At 39.8% G+C, this 22,064-nt stretch overlaps 1 protein-coding gene across 7 annotated transcripts in view; it reads left to right on the top strand.

The window, feature by feature from the left end:
- Positions 1-22,064, top strand: part of NFIA (nuclear factor I A) — a 369,111-nt gene that overhangs the window by 280,051 nt on the left and 66,996 nt on the right. For 5 of the 7 annotated variants that reach the window (XM_035018415.1, XM_035018417.1, XM_035018414.1 and 2 more), the window contains exons 7-8: positions 9,114-9,242; positions 11,524-11,577. In XM_035018415.1, the coding sequence (XP_034874306.1) occupies positions 9,114-9,242; positions 11,524-11,577 (183 nt within the window). The remainder of the gene's footprint in view (positions 1-9,113; positions 9,243-11,523; positions 11,578-22,064) is intronic. The other 2 variants (XM_035018418.1, XM_035018419.1) reach the window with 1 other exon arrangement.

Raw genomic sequence — 22,064 nt, 5'->3', positions numbered from 1 at the left:
TTTCGATCGTATTCTAATGGACGGAAGTGAGCATATTTTAATAAACACTTAACTTCACATCATTGAAACTGGATAAAATTCTAGATAAAGTATCTATAAAGATGTTTACCAAGCTTGAACACTGGATTATTCCTAGCCTATTGGAGATGGGGAGGAGAGGGCTGTTCCCCGCCCCCCCCACCTATATATAATTTTGTATTTGTGTATGTTTTGTATTTGTGTGTGTTATTTGTGTATGTATAGTGTGTATATTTTGCTTTGTAACTTACAAAAGAGCTACACCTGCTGAAAAAAATATAAAAGTGAGGTTTACCTGCTGTATAACAGTAGGACTAAAAGAATGAAAAATTATTTGGTGGCATATAGACCAGAGCTATCTAACAGAACTTTCTGCAGTGATGCAAATGTTCTGTATCTGCACTGTCCAACATTGTAACAACTAGCCAAATATGGCTATTGAGCACTTGAAATGTGGCTTTGCTGAGCAACTGAATTTTTAATTCATTTAATTTTAATTAATTTAAATGTAAGTAGGTACATGTGGCTAGTAGCTACCATATTGGATAGGGCAGATATGAACCAAACATATGTATGATTGAGTTTTTTACTTTTCAGCTGGGTATGTAGGCAGGATGAATAAAACATTTTGCTATACTATACTGAATTTATTTTTCATGCAAAGGAAATTATTTGGTTTTCTCAGTAATTTCTTGTTTATTCTCAGTCCTCTGTGAACGTGTGTGATTGCTATGTTGAGCCAAAATTAGCCCTTCCCTGAACACATGGGAGGATGGGATAGTTAGGGGAAAGATGGCATGGGTAGGGAATCTCCTACTTGTAAGTAGTAGGGGGATGAAATACAGCATTTTAAACTTCAGTCCTGACACTGGGGTGTCTGTATTTACCCTGAAAGGAGAGGAAATCCCCTAAAAACTCAGGAAACTTTATTGTTGCCCAAGGAACCAGATCTTTATATGACATTTTCCATGTGTCTATTCTTTATTCTCCCGGGTTGTAAATTTTCACTCACAAATGAACATTTGGAATACATTAGAGAATTCATCATTTCTTTTCTCCTGAATAATCCATATAATTTTTACTCCATTCTCCCATTTTTAAAAATTAAAGAAATCACTTGTATGCAAGCCTTTTGAATTAGCTGAACTTCTTTATGATGTGCTAATTCTTTTGGGGGTCCTTTCAGCTCATCTTAAATGGTTGCATATAGAGTAAGAAGGATAAACCTCAGAAGCTATATTAACTTCCATTTTATTCTCCCCATCATAAAAATGATTTTAAAACATTTCTATTCACTGAAAAAGGTTAAAAGTCAAAATAGTCTGAATGTTTTACCTTTTTTTATTGTTGAGTGCATTAATCATAATAAATCACGTTGGAATGAACCATAATGGATTTTATCATTAGGACACAAATCTAAGATGAGTGCAGGATCTTAAACTACCTCCTCGTATCACACAGCGTGTGTTTCTACCCAGAGGAACAGAATGGCCCTTTAACTGTGGAATTAATCTATGCAATCGCAGCCTTTATTTAGCATCACGGTGGGCGATCCTCTCATCACAAGGTGCAGATGAGATGATCCTAGGAAGGTCCTGTTCTTGCCTGTGCAGCAGCTACCAGAGAGCACTGCCTTTGCTCCATTGGGAAGAGATGAGTCCGAGCATAAACTTGCTGGTGGTAGATGACTTGCAAAATAGGGTACGGGTACTGCCCAACTTTCATCCTGAGCTTGAGAAACAGTGTGGAAATGGATGCTGATACCATTCATCTGACAGCCGTGACTGGGGCACCCATTGCTGCACCTAGACCCAGAGGTTGTAGGGGACTCTGAACGCCCGGAGGGAAAGAGAACAGCTACAGCAGCTGTTAATGTGCCATTTAGGCTGTAGAAAGATATTTCAGTATCATTAATGAACTCGATTTTAAACCAGCTCGTGATTCGTCTGTATTAGTAAGATAGATACATAATCGGAACTTTTTTCAGGAAGAGGCATCTCGGTGGAGCGGTGCCCTGGAAGTGGGACGAGCTCTGACCTACTGGGTTCAAGTCCTGCTCCTCCATTGTGTGGCCTCTTGCCTTCTTCGGGACTTCCCTCCCTCTGTTATCTTCTGAGTCTTTGCTTTCTGCCCATCTCTCGCAGGCAAGCGTGCTTTACTGCCTCCCATCTTCAGGAAGCTCCGCCTTGCTTCCCCCCACCCCCTATAGCTTCCACCCTATTTTCTGCTTCCCTCTACACACTCATTTCACGAAGACTTGACTACGCCCGTTTTCCCTTCCTCATTCCTGATTTTGTAAACCATTTTAACCTGTCTTAGAGCCTTAGGAGAGCCTTACTCTCCTGGAGCTCATTTATTCTCCTTGTACCTGACCTCTCAATAGCATTCAACTCAGGCCACCACAGCCTCCTCCCTGAAATACTTAGAGTCGGTAAAACCATGCTTTCCTATGAGTTTGGTGACTCAGCTAAGCTGCCTGTTTTGACACTCACTTTAGTAGCTCAGAGGCCTCTCTTGATGTCAAGACTTACTGAATTCTAGATAATTTTGTGTGTTAGACTTTACCTCTGGTTGAGGTATTACTGCGTTATAACATAAACAAGGCTTGGGAGATACCATTGGGTCTTAAAAAAAAAAAAAGACTTGATCCTGCTTATGTTTGCAGGAGGCTTTATAGAGAAAGTAACTTGTTGAACAGGCAAGAGGCCTCTTGTATATATTAAATGTATGTATTTACTATTGAACAATTTAACATCTTTGGGTCATTATGTTCTTCTAAGTCTAGGTGATACTTATTTTTCTTGAAGGTTCCGTCTTAAAATTACTGATAATAAATGCAGTATGTTTAATAAAATCCTAACTAATCCCTACTAATGCCAAGAAAAACCTGCTATATAAGACAAGATGATTCTTAGTATACTTCAGAGTTGTTTTTATTTTTTGCATGTTCTTTTGCAGCTGATACAACCTTTCTTTGAATTTTTTCTTTGGATAACCAAATTAGAAACTTCAACTATAAATATACTTTATTGACTTAAGTAGGACACAGTTTTTATAATATAGAAGGGAAACTATATGGGGCAGTGTGGTGTATCACAAAACATACAAGCTTTAGAACGAGAGACCTGGGTCTGAAATACTACTTAGTAGGTGTATGGTCTTAAGCAAGTTGCTTGACATCTCTTGGTGTCAAGTTTCTGCAATATTTAGTTATAAGTAGCCAGGCTATTAATACCTACCTATTGGAAAATGAAAATGCAAGCATTTGAGACATTTGTAAGTACATGGCACACAGTGCGTACTCCATAATTTGGAGTTTATTCTTTTTATTCTTTTATTCTTTTCAGTCTGTGCTTTTGAAATGATCGATATGCAGAGGTTTGATGACCATCTCTTTAGCTGCCTCCTGGCTCTCTTGAGGGCACTGAATGGATGAAGGCTTCCAGCAGCCTTCAGGTTTGGTATAATAGTTGTTCTGCTAAAGCAGCAGTAACGATAGGTCATTGGGAATTAGGTGAGGGCAATGATCTGGAGAATACATAAAGTCAAACTTGCAGCATTTTGTAGTCCTCTCTAACCTGCTTATATATTGGATTTTAAAAGAAAAGTGCAGAGTTTGCTTGTTTCCAGAATTTTTCCCAAACAGATTGCAACTATAAATGTGCATTACTGAAAACTTTCTGTTCTTGACTTTGATACTTTGAAGAAAGAAACATAGACCAGTTAAATCTTCTCTGACAACTTGAATAACAACAACCCAAACTCCTACAACAGACGAGATAAGGTCCTGCTGTCTTGAGCAGCATTTACCAAGGATAATATTCACAGGACAGTGAATTTTTGAGTAAGCACTCACACTGACTTGTCACAGTTTTCCTTTTTTAAAAATCCAGCATGTTCCATTGTTTCTGGAATAGTTATAGTTTATTGAGATCTCTCCCTCCCCCCCTTCCCATTAATATTGTACATCCTTTGACTCCTAAAAATCCCCTTTAAGAAGCTTCCTTAAGCAAAGAACAACATTGCACTTTCTTCTCATTCCTGTAGGACTTGCTTCATAACTATCCCTATAAAGTTCTTGGTCAAAGTGTTTAGTAAATCTCATAATTTGGGAGACAGACGGAGTTGAAATTAATTATGTATTTTTTTCCCTGTATCTTCTTTTTACTTTCTGTAACATCAGGTTGTAGAAAAACTTACCAGAACAAACCTTGATTTGTTATAGGAGAACCCACGAATTATTTTTGAGTTTTTTTCATGTCATTTGATCTGATTTTGTTACTGGTATTTCTTAAAAGAATCAGGGAGAAATAGGAATTTTCGGAATTTATTTGGAAATAAAATTTATGCCATTGGAAATAACCACTTACTTGGCTCTTTTCCACAGAGATGTCTTACTGTTTTCTCTGGGTAAGTGTAGGCTAGTGGAAAGCCTCACTACCTAGCATGTATTTACTAAAAATGATGGAAGATCCTGGAATTCTAGTGAGTAATTAGTGTCCAGTAAGCATCTTTAATGCATACATTTCTAGCATGGACAGTAGTCTCATAGTTGAGTAACATCTTAGTTTGCTATTGCTGTATAACAAATTACCACAAACATAGCTTAAAACAAAACACATTTATTACTTCATTACCTTATTACCTTATTACCAGTTAACATGAGTCAAGAGTCTGGGGATAGCTGAGGTGGTCCCTCACCTCAGGGTCTCACAAGGCTGCAATCAGCATTTCATCCAGGCTGCATTCCTTCCTGGAGCTCTGAGTCCTCTTGCAAACTCTTGTGAGTATTGGCAGAATTGAGTTCCTTACAGCTTTAAGACTAGGGTTCCAGCTTTCTTAAAGCTGGCTGTCAGCCAGGGGCCTTGCTTAGCTCCCAGAGGCCCCTGCATTTCCTTGCCATGTGGCCCTCTCACAGGCCCCTTTACATCATGGCAGCTTACTTCTTCAAAGGCAGCAGGAGAATCTCTCTTCTAGTCCCGCTTTTAAAGGGTTCACCTGATTAGGTCAGGCCCACCCAGGATAATAACCTTTTACTTAATTCACAGTCACCTGATTAGGAACCTTAATTACATCTGCAAAAGTCCCTTCACCTTTGCAATACAACAACCTAATCACAAGAAGAACATCCATCATATTCACAGGTCCTGCCCACATTCAACTGGAGGAGATTATATAAAGTATGTACCCCAGGGGCCAGGAGCCTTGGGGCCAACTTAGAATTCTGACTACCACAAATTAATGATGACTGTAATGGAATCTTTGTGAGTACTATTTTTGGCCTGTGCTTTCAAGGTTTTCCTATTGGGCCTCTCACTTACAACTGCCTTCAGGGATCAGAGTCACTAAATGACTAGAATTTCATGTTTGCCTGTGTCCTCTGGACACTATTTGAAACAACTCAGGTAGCTCAGGAAAATGGCAAAGTGGAGAGAAATTCAGAAAGTCTGATGGTTAGAAAACCAATGACAAGCCAGAATGCTTTTTGAAATCCATCTCCTAGGGGCACCTGGGTGGTTCAGTGGGTTAAAAGTTGGACTCTTGATTTTGGCTCAGGTCATGGTCTCAGGGTTGTGAGATCCGAGTCCCGTGCTGGGAAACTGCTTAATATTCTCTCTCTCCCTCTCTCTCTGCCCCCCACCCCCATACATGCTCGCTCTCTCACTGTCTCTCAAAAAAATAACAGAAGAAAAGAAATCCACCTTCTATTTTCTTTACCACCATTGGGGGTTTTTTTAGAGCAATCAATAGGAGAAAATGTCCCATTGAAACACAGCATTCTGCTAAATTTCTGCTTCTTGTTCTATAAAATTCTTTATTTTTACATAGTGAAAAGAACTTTGAAGTAATATTTTGTTTGTTCCAGGAAAAGGGCAGCATTACTTTATAATCTTTTTTTTTTAAATCTGATACTTCTGAAAAATACATTGAAATCAAAGTTTTGCTTTATTAAGAAAAAGCCAATTAGTCATTAATCTGTACAACCATGGCCTAACAGTTGTGCAGAGCTAATTGGTAAAAGAAATTATAACAAGAAGCTTACATTTAATCTAACGGGCAGAATCCAAATTTGATTTCAAAAATGAAAGTCAAGATTAATGTCCTCTCGCTTTTAACATAAAGTAGTTTACTACCATTTTGAAATTTTATCCTGTCAATTAACTATATGAAACAAATTAACCAAAACATACATTATGCATGTGGAGAAAATATTAAAGTATATAATAAGGAAATGTGCTCAATACAAGTCTTTAAAAATTGAAAACACAAAGTAATTTTGAGATTCATGACAGCCTTAGGGTTCATCTTACTTGACTGTGATAAATTTAAAAGATTATACATAGTTTGGCTTCTTCTTGAGTGCAAACAGTATTTCTTTTCTCTTTAACCCTTCAAGGAGGATTTGAGTTTTGCTGTTTTTTAATCTGTTTACCAACTTCATCATTCTTCATGCTCGTGATTGCCTGCATCTTACCTCTATTACCCTTTTTAAAGGATAAATGTAAATGGTGGATTTAAATCACGTCACTCTCTCTGCCTTATTTAGAACGGCATGGGATGGAACTCATGAACTTTTCAAAGAAATGCTCCCTTTTCTGTGAGTCCAACCATTTGCTTTCTTTAATAAGGTTAGTTCAGATGCTGCATTTCCTCAGTGATTCCATTGTCTGAAAAAAATTCTGCCATCTTAAAAGTTTTGACATTTTCATTTTCTGTTCTATTTCTGTTTCATGACACATAATTCAGGCATTTGACTGAGCTTAAATCAGTGGACTGGTTGGCAGCCTAAAAATGTGTTTTGCACAAGAGAGTTTTGAATGAATTGAGAGGTTTGTTTACATTTTGGTAACTTTTATTTCTTCCCTTTAATTTTTTAATTTGAAGTCCCCTCTCTGATGTAGTTCTGTGATTATACCTTAGGCTAGGTTACTTACAATGAATGTTGGTCCAAAACCCCAATCAATCCTAATGATGTTAGGATATTGGTATGGTGTGCCTTTGGTTACTGATTCAAAGAGCAAGGAAGCATAGCTAACGCCGCTGAGTGACGTGCTTTTTCATTCAAATCACGTAGATATTGATCTGGAATGGATGGGATCTAGATTTGTCCAGTTGGTGTGAAATCACACACCACTTCGTAATGTCCTTACATGGTACCATGTAAATGTTCCTACCAGCTTGCAATTTGTTTCTTTCTTGGGGTCAAACTCCCAAGTTTTACTATGTCGGTTAGTAAAGCCACAGATAAAGCTGAGACCGTTAAACCTAGTTTAAATATCTTTTCAGGCCACTTGCTGAGTTCTAGACCCTTTGTTGGATATCCTGAACATAGAAGGGGCAAAGCACACTATCCTTGTAGAATCTGTAGTCACACTCAAAGCCTGTGTGAAGGAAATCTGTGAACATAAATAACAAGGACATATTTAGATACAGGCCAAACTAAGTTTGGGGACAGATCTATACCTATAAAGTGCTTGGCACGGTGCAGAGGAGTTAGTAACTGCTCACTAACAGGTACATGCTCATATCATTATTATTTTCATTACTTAGTTTTCCGGCTCACCCCAATAATTCTCTGGTCATAGAATACAACACATGCAGACATATGTAAGTAAAGGAGATTTGATTCTTTTGACGTGCATACAGACCAGTTTTGTGCTGCAAATTTAAGAGAGCCCAAATTTGTCCTGTGATGTGGAGACAAGGAGTCATTTCCTTTATTTTTATATCCAAGTTTTCATTGTTTTAATTGGCACCCTTCCAGACTGATAGATGGCTCCAGTTATGTGCCAGCGTGGCTGCCGAGAACGTTACAAACGCAGTATAATTACAAGGGACGATTTTCCCATTATTTTCTTCCCAAAGCATTTTCTATGCTGGAAATGTTATGAAAACCTCAGAAACTATGGTAAAAATACTATTTTTAAAAACAAGTTTTTACAAATAATGCAATATATGTTAAGGAAAAAAAAGAAGAAGAAGAAGGTAGCGGGAGGGGAAGAATGAAGCGGGGGAAATCGGAGGGGTAGACGAACCATGAGAGACGATGGACTCTGAAAAACAAACAGGGTTTTAGAGGGGAGGGGGGTGGGAAGATGGGTTAGCCTGGTGGCGGGTATTGAGGAGGGCACATTCTGCATGGAGCACTGGGTGTTGTGCACAAACAATGAATCATGGAACACTTCATCTAAAACTAATGTTGTAATGTATGGGGATTAACATAAGAATAAAAAAAAAACAAGTTTTTATTGTATTTTCTTAACATAAAAGTAATACACGTTTATCACAGGAAAAACAAGTAAGCAAAAAGAGGCAATGAAAACCACCCAAATCCAACACACAGAGAGAACCACCGTTAACAGTTTATGTGCATTTCCTTCCAGTTCTTTCTCTGTACAGAGACCGATATTTTTAAGTGGCATCCTAGCACAACATCCTATTTTATAATCGCTCTCCGTGTCTTTATTCCATGTCATCAGTGGAATGTCCTTATTCTCTGACAGTACTATTTGCATGGGTTCTATCCTGTTTGTTTAACCAGTTTCAAGTGTTGGACATTTAAGGATTTTTTTTTTTTACTTTGATCTTTTCTTTCTTTTTTCTATTATAAATAATTCATTGGATGAGCAACTGAGTTGTCATTGTTGAGAGTCTTTTTTTAATGTTAAAATAGCTAAATTATTTAAAATGTGGAGAAAGTGCTTTGGTGCTTCAGTAAGGTACCTGGCAAGATGAAGTGGTTGCAGAGGAGGTCTTCATGTGCCTTCGAGAGCCTCCTTTCTGAAGGCTCCCGGGGGCCACAGGCACATACAACTTGCAGGCAATACTGGGCAGGGGCCCTCCATAATTAGACAAGATCACTCATGCCAAAAGGGACTATGATTGAGTAGAATAAGTTGAAGTCAGTTCTAGTTGGACTTACCAGGGACCATTTTGCTCCCTGTTGGTTGCCTGTGACAGATTCAAAGCGATTCAAAACAAATTTTGTGCTCACAGGTGGGTTTCTTTTTTAATTCTTTCAGGTTTATCTTTTAGGCTGTACAAGCGTCGTGCCCTGAATTAAAGTGTGCTTATCACTCCATCCTTCTTGCCAGGAATGCCATCTCCAACCACCCTGAAGAAGTCGGAGAAGTCTGGTTTCAGCAGCCCCTCCCCTTCGCAGACCTCCTCCCTGGGAACTGCATTCACCCAGCACCACCGACCTGTCATCACAGGACCCAGAGGTGAGCCGCTCGACAGGCACTCTTGCTTGTGCTTAGATCATGGCCTTGGGAGCAGCATAACAAAAGGGAGAGACATGGAGGCCTCTCCCAGAATGCTCCTAAAGGCAGTGAGTGCTCCAGTTTCTCATCCTTGGGGACAGCTTTGGCATCAAACCCTTGATCCTTACCTTAGGCTAGAAAAGGAACCAAACCTCTCATTCCCAGTGGGATGTTGCAATGAGGTGGGAGATAATTTGAACTGAACCCAAATCAAATCTGTCCTACAAGTTGGACAAGAGGAGTGTGTGTTTTTGTGTGTGTGTGTGTGTGTGTGTGTGTGTGTCAGGTGAGTATAATTTCCTGTAGTTAGTTACCTGTTTTCAAGGAAGAGCTGTTTTGCATTCTCTCATCCCTGCTGATTCCCTTTCCTTGAAACCTGATTTCAATATGTGGCATTTTGCATTGAGGTTGTTTGCATCACGGTGTTGACGAGCAGTCTTCACTCACTCCTTTTGAAGTGGTAGATAGTTTGTCTGGTTTTCATTGCAATGTTTTCATTATTTTTTGTCTCATGTGCTTTTAAGTTTATTATTAAAATGTGTCCACAAGAAATATGATTTGTATTTCACATTAAAGACAAGCTTTAAACCTCAAGAGAATGTCAGCAAATCACTTAACTTGATCTTATTGCAAGATGAAAATATTTATTAGTTTGTTTATGAAACTCCCACAGTAGGAGTATGAGTAATTGTAACCACGTTCACTTTCTTCCATCAGATTGTCGCTTAGGTAGGTCTGTGATCTACCAGCTGGTATTATAAAACATCCTAGAAAGTTATGGTCTCTTGTCTACTTTGACATACGCCTGGGGAAACTGATATTTCTTGCATTAATCTCAGTGTTAGACCCAAAAATCTGAATCCCTTTATGAATACTCTGTGAGCATCTCAGGGAAAAATGGCAGTTGAGAGGGCCATCCAATGCACACATGCAGAAATTACACTGAAGAAAGTAAGTATTAGGACTATTTTGTGAAGCGATTACTATATCCACAATTATGAAAACTTACTTGCTCCATCTTTTAAACATCTTGTGATCATTGACAGAATTTTCTCAAGATCCCTTATTATTTCACTTGTGCGGTGTGCGTGCGTGCATGTGTGTGTGTGTGTGTGTGTGTGTTATAATCAGAAAGGCAAGTTATGTATTTTTTTCTAACTTGAAAACCTTGTATCCAAATTGGATCATACAGTCCCAGAATGAGTCTCTTTCAGTGGGGTAGCATTATGATATTATCCTCAGAGTCAGCATTCATTAAGCATCTAAACTGTGGTGGAAAATAAAAGATACGAAGTCCTTTTAGTCAGAAGATTTTCAGTCTCGAGGAGATAAGGCATGTGATGTTTCTCGTCTTTCTATGGTCAGGTTAACGTTTTAAATGCTAAGTGAATGTTAAAAGTAGAAATTTCTGCGGGAACTCAGAGGAGGGGACGATGGAGTTTCATTTGTTCATTAAATGACAATTTACTGAGTGCCTGTCGCTGGGAATTGAGTGGTTCCTGTCCTCATCAAGCATACAGTGTAGGGCAGAAGAGAGATGCAAGAAAATAAGCATTCAGAAGATGATGTGGAATGTGCTATTACCACTTTTTATCAAATAAAGAGACTTCAAAGTTTAGATAGCACTGAGGTCAAATCTTAAGAAGTTGCTTACATGAATAGAGGCCGTTCCAAGCAGAAGGAAGATTCACAGTGGAGCCAGGTAATCAGGATTGGGAAGAACAGGATGCTAGCAATCAGGATAGCTGGATGAGCTGCCTCTTTGCCTTTCCACTTATCTTGTGGATTTTTTTTAATGTCCTCATCAATAAAATGGGACAGTACTATTGTTGAATGAACTTTTCCTCCCAGCCTCCTATTCTTACATAGAGACATGATAAAAAATATATATATTTGTAGAGACTCTTTGAGGAGCATAAAGCAGTGTGCATATATTATCATTTATTCAATAAATATTGAGTGGCTTCTATGAGTCCTGTCTTAAAACCATAGTTCTACACATTATAATAACAATTCTAGCATTGACCCTTGAGGGCCAACATTGGGAGCTTCTTCATGCTAGATGCTTAAACACACTTGCTAAAATGACCCACACTGGGTTGAACCAGACTGGACCTCCCTAGCCTTCAGAACAATGAGCTTTGATCTCCTATTCATACCATGAAAAAAATGTTTATGAGGAAAAGAGAAAGATGCCTAGTTTAAGAATTATGGAATACCAAAGATTCTTTGTTTTCACCAGAATTCAAGATGGTTCCCAGCATCCTCGGTTCTCCTTTCTGGAAAATCTACTCAGGTACCCATTCTTATTGCACCCTGCCCCCCTCTTAGTGGTCTGGTAAGGGGAATTGGAGTAATTTAGATGAAACTCTTTGTTGGCGTCTTTGTGGCAAGAATCATAGAGTGGAGATGGGCTAACACGAGACACTTTGGGGCTAAGATACTTTTTAAGGTTGGTATTGAGCCTCTTGCTATCTAAGAAATATTTGCTACAGGTGCCATATTGCCCTATATTCTTCTCTGAAAAAGATGGAAAGCTAATGGTTGGAATGAAATCACAGGATTAAGCGTTGATGTTTTAGGAAGATGAGGCCAAAGTGAAGGAGAGAGAGTCTGACTGAATGAGCCAGTGTGGAGTAAATGTGATGTGTACCTAAAGGAGACTTCAACCTCCATGTTCCTTTTATTGTAAAGAGTTGCCATAACCCAAATCAGTAAATCATTAGAGAATCCAGACAGACAGTCGAACTTTACAGGGCCTGGAAGAAGAGAAAGGTGTGTCCTTTATCAGGGTCCTGGGGCACAGGCACAGGGGAAGCTATTTACTACACCGTTGCTCAGAATCACATGGCATATTCACCTCTCCATAGTACCCCGATTGCGAGGCTTCTGCTGCCTCCTTTGGGGAGAGTATGTGCTATGGTGAGTGCTGTGAATTGTGTAAGATTGTTGAATCACAGACCTGTACCTCTGAAACAAATAATACATTATATGTTAAAAAAAAAAAGAAGATAGTAGGAAGGGAAAAATGAAGGCGGGGAAGGGGGGAGGTCAGAGGGGGAGACAAACCATGATAGACTATGGACTCTGAGAAACAAACGGAGGATTCTAGAGGGGAGGGGGGTGGGGGGATGGGTTAGCCTGGTGATGGGTATTAAAGAGGGCACGTTCTGCATGGAGCACTGGGTGTTATACGCAAACAATCATGGAACACTACATCAAAAACTAATGATGTAATGTACGGTGATTAACATAACATAATAAAATAAAATTTAAAAAATTTTTCTTAAAATTTCTCATGGGAATACCTTGACCAGACAAACACCAGTTCGTAAGCAATAACTCTGTAACATATCTCAGTGCCCAGGCCAGAGATGATATTTTAACACTTTGCTGTAGAGCAGAGCAAGGTCACCTCGCTAAAAAACAATGGCCCTATTTTTTACTACAAACATAAGCCATATTTGGAAATATGGTGGACACTTGTTACAAAGGAAACCTCTCTTTGAAATTGCAAAGCAAATGCAAAAAAAAAAAAGGGGGGGGGCCTTGAAGGGAGGCAGCATTTCACAGTGGGTAAGCATAAAAGCTCAGGGTTCAAACAGACCAGTGTTGGAACCCTGTCTCCACCACTGTTACCAGCTGTGTGGACCTCGTACATTGCTTTACTTCTCTGAGTCATAGGTTCCTCATCTATAAATTGGAGATCATAATCTTTACCTCAAGAGAATCATATTATCTAAGGAGGAACTGAAATCATGTGTTTACAGTTGTTTGCATAGTGCCTGGAAATAGAGTATGTACTCAAATCATGCAAACAAGTAAATCACCCATTTTTACCCAGGCTTTGAAAATTTCATGCTGTCCCTACTACTTTCACCTATCAACATTTTGCCTATTCCACGACCAGCTCAAATACGATTTTCTACACAAAGACCCCCTAGCTCCACGCAGGCTGCCATCACCTCACGCTCCTTAAAGTCCCATAGCCTTTCGCGCCCAGCACCTTGCTTTGCTAGTTAATGTATGTGTCTTGTCGCTCTCCTAGAATGGAACCTTTGAAAGGGAGGATCTATAACTTAGACTTTTCGTTATCTTCATTGTGTCTCGTGCACTGAATTTTATGCTCAAATATTGGTTGAATAAATAAAAAGTACTCACATTGTACATCAATGTACACAGAAAGCATTCATCCCCTCCCTGACACTGATAAGATCATATTGCTTCAGAAGAACTAAAGAGTGATAAATGTATAATAGTTTAGGCAGGACTTCTTTGTAAGGAATTGTCCAAGATGGGGAAGAACGATGGCCTTCCCGCTAAAGAAAGCTTTTATAAGATTATATGAGTAAAACTTTCATATACAAGTTACAGTTTTTCTTAGTTTCTGCTATTCTGATCTCTTCTCTGTGTACATCGTGAAGGTAGAGACATGTGGCTTCTTAAAACAAATCCCCCTCTGATACTGGCTTTCTTTGTGGTTTTGATAAGTCACTTAACCCCGTGGCCTCAGTTTGGCCATCTGTACCATGGCGACCATCCTTGGCCACCTATGTAGTTAAAATTAGATAAAGGAGTGAAAGCCTTTTGGAATATCCTGGGGAGTGGAGAAGACATTAAGTTTCCATAAAAGCATTTGTATGTCATTATACATTATTACAATTACTATGCACTTTAAGCTGAAAGATTGGGCTTTCAAAGACTTTCTTTTATCAGCACTTAATTTTTTAATTTCAACCATAAGAAAGTATTTAATCACGACAGTTTATTTTATTCACGATAATTGAAAAAAATCTTTGTTCTTCCCTTTGCTTTTTTAAGAGTTATAAGTTTGATAATTTAAAGGATCTAACTCCTTTTATTGGAATTATTTGGAGCAATCAGTGATATTTTAGAGTCTCTTGAAAGTTCATCTTCTTGAAATTTAGATGTCTGCCTAAAATCTTTGCTATTTTCAAAAACAAAATAATGAATTATACTTAATTTAAGCATTTCACTTAATTTAATGCTTTACACTAAGTAAAGCAAGTCTTGTGCTTTAGGGTTTTAGAAATGGGGAGGCGCCCACACTGTACACATTGCAAGGCAGAGGTTGAAAATAATTAGCAAGTAAGCACTTACTGAGCCTCGTCTAGAACCACAGAATTTGAGAACAGTGCTCTGGAAATCTGGTCTCATCCATTTCCTGTATCAGCTAAGAATGTGTTTGATTGCAAGTAACAGAAGATCCGACAAAACAGGTTTTATGTTTCTCGTATAAAAACAAGTATGTAATTCAAGACTGATAATCCAAGGATTGAGATTTTATCTCTTAGCCTTGCTTTAGTGGGTTGTGTTCATCTTCATACTGTGACCTCCTGGTCACAATGTGGCCACTGCATACCTGCCTCACATCTGCATTCCAAGCAGAAAGCAAGGCCGGCTCATTCTGCCACCTTTTGTAGAATGTTATGCAGCATGGTCCAAACTATGCCACATGATGACCTCTAGCTGCAAGAGAGGCTAGGAAGTCTAGATTATTTTTTTTAGCTGAACACATTGCCACTCTGTATAAAATTAGGGCTTTATAAGTGGGTAAGTAGGAGGGGAATATGCCAGTGAGCAGTTAGTAATGTATTCCGTGTTACTCCTGCAGATGAGAGATCTCAGCCAAGAACAGAAATCAAGTCTCCAATTCAGTACCTCTTCTCCTATGTCACTTGGTTCTACCTTTTTCTCCCCACTGGGAGAAATAAACTGTATTTATTGAAACAATTAATTTGTTTTCACATTTTTTATTAGTCTTAAGACATAACATAGCCATTTAGATCTTTTGATAAGCATGACATAACCCATGTTATCACACTGAGTTTTTTAATAACAGCCATAAACAAATCATTTGACCTTTTTTTTTATTAGCCTGTGAATCCTTGCTACTGGTAATGCGGGGTTTCTGTTAGAGGCAAGGCACTTCAAAACACAATTTTTGAGGTCAGTGTGACTTTTTTGATATTAAAATTGACTTGCACACTCCCCTGACTGTCTGGGGATCTGTTCGTTTTTTTCCACCAATATTTATCAAGCACTACAGCGGGTACAAGGCACTCTACTTGTTGCCGAATAGAGTGAACGAGAGAAGCTAGGACTCTGGCCTCAGAGTGTTTACCTCCTGGTGGATGACGGGACAAGAAGGCCAGCAGTTCTATTACTGTGATAGGGGAAGCTCAGGGTGTTGTCAGGGACAAGGGCATCCTGATAGAGAACTACCGTGGCATTTTGGCATTGCGAAGAGTCCAAACAAGCCTAAGACTTAACCCCTCTTCTCCTGCAGAGTGCCTTCTGATTGTAAGCATGCAAAACAAAGTGACAGCGACAAGTTGTGCTTTTCAATAACTAAGTGCTGAGGAATTAAAGACCACACGATGTGAGCATGAAGCTAAACCACCCACTTCTTTATGAGTCAGAAAACATATATACATGAAGGGAGTTTAGAAGTAAAATTGCCTGCCCCGGTACTAAAAATATACATAAGATATGCTGAAACAATAGCCATATAAGCCAAAGATTTATTGTGTGGCTTCCAAAGAGTCATGCCAGTTTCTGTTTGGAGAGGTAGTCAGAAGTTTATATGCTCTATAAACCTCTCTAAGTCCATGATCCTTGTGATTCAAGCAGGGATCCTGCTCTTAGTGATGAAACATCTAAGGGTCTGCAGTTAACAATATTTCCCGGTTTGGCCAAGAAAAACATACTGCAGAGAATTATGAGAATTAAGATCACCTTCCAGGAAGTGGAGGTCACCAGGAAAGGTTGGAGGAGTGTGGATTCATAGACAATAATAGAGGAGGAAGGAAGGAGAGGTAAAATATGAAGGCAGCAGTTATCACTAGATGACAGGGCCCCTCAGAGCAGGAACTTTATGGCTTTATTCTTCCTATCTGTGCTCCTCAGCCTCGTGCCTGGCATAAGGAAAGCACTCAACAGATATTTGTTGAATAAATGAATGACTGCATGGATTTGATTGAAGACACACAGAAAGTTTGGGAATAGCAGGGAGTCACTTCCATCCCCCATTTGTAATAATAATACAATATTCAAGTGCATGTATTCGGTAGGATTTAGGGAGATGCATTGCATGGTGAATAAATGCTCAATACATATTTGCTTTGCCTTAATGAAGAGCTTCTACCTTTCTAGGCATTAAGAAAAATACTGAGCTTGAGATGATCCCCTTTTTGTAGAATATTTGCTGTATTACAAGTTTTTTTGTCAAAATTAAGGGCCTGCAAGAAGAAGTACTCCCTTTAATCGCCACCATAACCATGGCATCTCTCCCTTGGCATAGGCCCCCTTGATCTAAGTGATAGGTGTGTTCAGCTTTCTCGTATCGTATCTGCAAACTTCTTTGCCTCTTAGGAAAGCTTTTAACTTAGTTGTAGAACCTGCTGGCGCTCCTTTCAAAGGAGCTAAATCTAATTTGTCTCTCCTGGTTTAGTGCAATTGAATCATCTCAGGGAAATGAGAAGCAATTAAGTACCTGTTGCTAACAAGGTGCTGAAATAATCTGCCAACAGACGCAAGGTGTTTATTTATTATTGGAGTATGTCATTTGAGAAAACATTACGTTGTCATTCTACAATAAGAATTGCCAGAATTGATTTTCAAATGCAGGCATCAGAGACCTAACAAGTACCACCTTTGAGGAGCATTGAAAGACAAGTAAGTAGGGCTTATGAACGTTGGTCAAGGTTAGCTCAAATGCTGGTGTCCAGCCCAGTGGGAAACACTGCCGATGGGATTTGAAGGATCTGGATGGCGAAGAGGAAAGGCAGCTTTTTAGCAAAGACCCTTTAAGTCCCAGTTCAGGAAATTATTAAATTCATTAGCCAGATACTTATAACCAGCTATTACTGCCCAGCCAAAGGAAAAAACAGTGCCAGCAAATGTTTTAAAACTACAACTAAACAAAAGTCAGGAAGCGTGTAATTAAAACTGTACCTTTATTGTATTGTAAAGAGTTTCACTATGACATGGAAAATATTTAAAGGAGAAGGCTGTTTAGCTAATTTGTCTGCAAGTGAACTGCTTAGTGGAAAACTATCCTAAATTAACTGTAAGGCCACCCACCGAGTGAACCTCATAAAAGGCCATGGCTGCTCAGCTTGGTTTTGTGTAACCGTTCAATAATTACTAGATAAATGCATAACTAAAAGCTCTATTACACTAATAATTTGTACTGAGATAGATGTGTGGGACACCCTGCTGGGTTAATTTGTCATCCCCACAGCAAACTTCTAAAGAGAGCTCTTCTGTAGGGGAATCGTGCTAATATGTGGTCCCAAGGAGGACAGGTTAGTGCAGTAAGACCAATTGGCTCCTTAATCTCCTAAAGAGGCAAAATGCCCCCAGGGTGAGTGCCAGAGAGAAAAATAGGGTGCTTAACCACGTGTGCCTAGATTTAAACTCATCTTGACAAAAGAAACTGCTCTCCCTTGGAATTCCTGGCCCCTTTCCCTCCATCTCTCTGTCTCTCCCTCCCTCTCTTCCTTCCCCTGCTCCCCCACCATAGACCCACATAGGCACACATGGTGAAGGCAGGGTTCTGAGCAAGGTTTCTTTAAAATCCTCTCATTGATAAGACTTCCCAGTGTGGCTTCTACTATAAATCACATAATCAGATAAATCCCTAGCAGTTCTTTCTTCTTGGTCTAGCTTAATATCATGTGGATTCCATGTTTGAACTCATTCTTTATTTTCCTCTTTTCGGAGTGGAATAAAAAAGTCAGTATTGGACTTGTATCTCCTCTTTATGTGGAATGTTTTCCTCTGTCACATACACACACACACAATTGCTGTTTTAAATATGAGGCTCACATTGAAGCTTCAGTGCAGGGTTTTCAGCCTCCCCTATTGACAGAACCATAAATCATGTTAAAGTTAAGTGAATTACTGTAGCACAGAACTGTGGCTTTAACAATGTTTATGTAGTATCAGCTTATCATCCATGTAGGCGGTGGGGGGGGGGGGGCGGTGAGCACTAATATTTGAAATGGGAACGGACGGCCCTATTAATGTGGTCGCAGTATCCCAGAGAGTCACCCATTTCATGCCGCCTCCTTTGTATTGTTAAAATGAGTGTACTTAATCACACGTAGAGAATGTTGTTTAAAATGTGTATTTCCAGAGTAAATTTCCAGTTGTCATGTGCCATTTCTTCATATGAAATGGCGGTCGCTCCCCCACCCCCGGTCAAACACTTCCTTTTTCTGATGTGCAAAACACACGTGAGCAACATCAGAGTTGCCAGGTTCCAATACAATAATAAGGGACCTGTGAACAAAAACTTCTGAAGGGAAATAAACCATTTGACCTCCGAGAAAGAATTCAGAGGGGAGCCGCGGAGCACAATGCAAAGTGCGCAGGCTGTGGGGTCAGCCAGCATAGAATTCGGGTGCTGGCTGGCCACTTGGGATCCGCGTACGCTTGTGCGGCTCACTTATCTTCTACCTGCCTTTGTTTTCCCACCTGTACCAAACGTTAAAGCCTGAGGAGGCAGAGGGAGTGAAATGACATATGGAAAGGGCTGGGAACTGTCGTAAGTACGGTGACTAAATGTTCCCTATCTCTGTGACGGGTCCTTTTATCCTCATACCTGCATTTGCTTTCTTTGCACGTGACTCTCTGGAGAGAGTTCTCATTTCCTTCATTCTTCCATCCTCATCCCCAGCCTACTCTTCCTACCTGCTCCTGTGGGTCTGGGAGGAGTGTGTGTTTCTCCTCTCTGGGAGGAGCCACGGATGCTCAGAGGAGGACATGTGGTCTCAGGGAAGTGAGGCAACCTGGTTACCCCATCCCACTGCTCTTGTCTGTTTGGGAAAACAGGGGAATCTGCCCAGTGGGGCAAGTAAATAGCTCCCTCCCATGCTAGGCAGCCCTTTAGCCATGGTAGAGACTTCTCTTGGCTCTGTCTTCATTCAGGCATGGCTCTTGCTAAAGTTAAGATAAGCACCTCTTTGGTTAACAAGAGTCTGTTGTTTATAAGAATCAATTCAGCGGGTAATTACTGAGCATGCTAGGCCCTAATGAACAAACCAGACGAGTTCTGGCCCCACATCTAGCCAAACAGGTAGATAGGAAACAAATTATTATCACTATGATGAGATTAATGAGAGGCGATCTCAAGAAAGGGATAATCCCCACAGTATTTGGGGGGGGGTTGGATTTATGCACGTCAGTTTGTGTGGGTCCCTTCCATTGGCATGCGATATGAATTTAGAAAACCTTGGCATCCCTGAGGGATATCTCCAGATCTTTCCAAATCCTCCAGTTCCTGAACACTATAATAAAAGTTGTGGAATTGTTGCATACCTGGTAATGAATGCTTTGAAGATATGTTCATATAGATCCTTTCAAGTGAAATATTTTTAAAAGTGAAAGAAACCCAACCAAATTCCTTCACTATCCCCTCTACCCCTCCAAAAGAAAATCATGGATTGGTGCTTGTAAGTAAAATGTCTAGGGGTGGATGGCTTCAGGCAGAGCTGGATCCAGATGCTCAGGTGATACCTTCAGAAATCTGTATGTCTTGTTCTTTGCCTCAGCTCTTCTGTCTTCTGTGTAAACTTCATTCTGAGGCTGAATCTCCTCAGACTGCGGCATTAATGATGTGGGCAGCTCCAGGTTTAATTCCCACCAATATAACAATCCCAAGGGAGAAAGAGAATAGCTTTTTCACAGTAGATCTGGGCAAGGTTCTACTCCTGGATGCTTATGGCTCTAATTGTCCTGGTTTGGGTCCTTTGCTTGGGTCACTTTTGGAATAATCCTTATGTTTAAGAGATAAAGGGGTTTCTCACTGGTGTGGCCTGGGTTGCATACCTACCTGCAGAACCAGTAGGTGGGGTTGAGACCACTCTCACTACATAGGCTGGGGCTGAGGGAAGGATAGGTACCCCCAAAAACCATGAGAGCTCTGTTTCCAGAGGGAATGGTAAGGAACTGCTGGACAGACAGAACTACTAACTGTCCCCCGCAGGAGATAAGAACAAAGCTGTCCTGAGCTTGGAGCAATGGGCTCAGCTTTCTCCCTAGCTGAAGTGACTTATTCTTGTGGTGAGGACTTGCAGAGCACAGGTAAATTCAGGTACTAGAAAGTGACTACTAGCCCATGCTATGAGCTTCCAGGTCCATGAAAACAGTTCAACTTTTGATTCCCAGTTTTCTCACGTTGCCACATTACATTATATGATCCAGATTATTTTTCACGTATCTTTATTCTAAAGAAAATAATTCTAAGAATAGTAAATAACCCACTGTCTAATATACTGTCTAGCACATAGTTGATTCTCAACACATACTTTTTAAATGAGCGAGCCCTGCTATGTAACTAGAATTCATTCTAATCCTGAGAAAAATCTTTTTTTTTGTATGCTATTTTATCCAATTTATAGATAAGGAAGTGTGGGCTCAGAAATGTTAAGTGACTTTGCGTGGATTAGGATAGGGAGTGATGATTTCAAACACAGAGGAGTTGAGCTCTAAAACCCAAACATGACATATGATTTCCATTTTGCAGTAGAGGCCAGGAGGCTGACCCACAGAGCTATCTGATACCCAACCTGGGATAAAAGCTTGGACCCCTGACTTCAGACACTGGACTGATTCTTCTCATACTTCCTCCCCTTGTGTGAAATCTACCACAGTAGGAATAAATCCTTCGATCCTATGAGGTGTATTCAGGAAGATACTTGGAATTCAGGAGGATGCTTTGAAAGTAACCTCCACTTTAGTAATCCTGTCTCTCAGAAATAGGGGCTTAAACCACACCATAAACCTGACGATTTGGTGGGGGAAATGCTGCCAATCAGCCCGCGCTTTTATGTTTATCATGGGTTTTATTGTCATTTATTTGCTTGTTTTTTTGCCTTTTTTTCTTTTCACGTCAGCAAACACAAACTACCAGTAATCCTCTGAGAGGCTGGAGCATCTCCACGGACTTTACTTTGGAAACTCTCTTTTGCAGGACTGCAGTTTGTAATTCCAGTACAATCCCAACAGGTTGCGAGAGGACTCCCTGCTTATTTCTGTTCACCTCTGTGATCACCCAGTCTGTGGGGTTGCTTTTTTCTCAAGTGTTTTGCCATATTTCTTATCCTTCATCTCTTATTTCTTAGCATTCATTGCTTGCAGATAACATAGAAGCTCAAATTCCCTTCATGCAATGGGATTCTTGTCCACTCTGCTTGTGAAACAGTCCCTCTTCATATTTCCAATAATCATTGCTGTTGTGTGGCATTTGAACATATTTCACATTAGCCATCATGACGGCCTAAGCAAGTAGTGTGCAAATGTGGTGTATTCAGAGAGGAGGTCCTGTCAGGATCCGAAGGCAGGAGCTCCATCTCACAGAGCTTGAACAAGCACACTTGGGGATTTTAAACCTCTAAAAATTACAGCCTTCCCAAAGCCGGGATGTCATAGAGACTGTGTCCAGAAATACTCTATAACTTAATATCTCAGAAACATTTTAAAAATAATTTATTTTAAAGGGCACATGCTCCCTAGTTTCAGATATTTTAGATTTCAGTGTTATTACTATGGATCAATTGTACTGAGTATTTATAACTGTAATCCCAGAGACAGAGTTCCACTGGAATGCAAAGCTAGGTGAGCATCAGTGATTGAGTACATTTTGCAGAGGAGAGATCTAGAAGAGAAAGAAGTCACCCATATTTATAAGCAAAGTAGTGGCAGAAACAAAACTAAAAGTCCCTTAATCAAGTTAGATATTTTTAAAAAATAATA

This window comes from Mirounga leonina, unplaced genomic scaffold (assembly GCF_011800145.1).
Source record: "Mirounga leonina isolate KUSES-001 unplaced genomic scaffold, KU_Mleo_1.0 Mir_173, whole genome shotgun sequence".
In the NCBI taxonomy this organism is placed as follows: domain Eukaryota; kingdom Metazoa; phylum Chordata; class Mammalia; order Carnivora; family Phocidae; genus Mirounga; species Mirounga leonina.
This window is presented reverse-complemented; position numbering and strand designations above follow the sequence as displayed.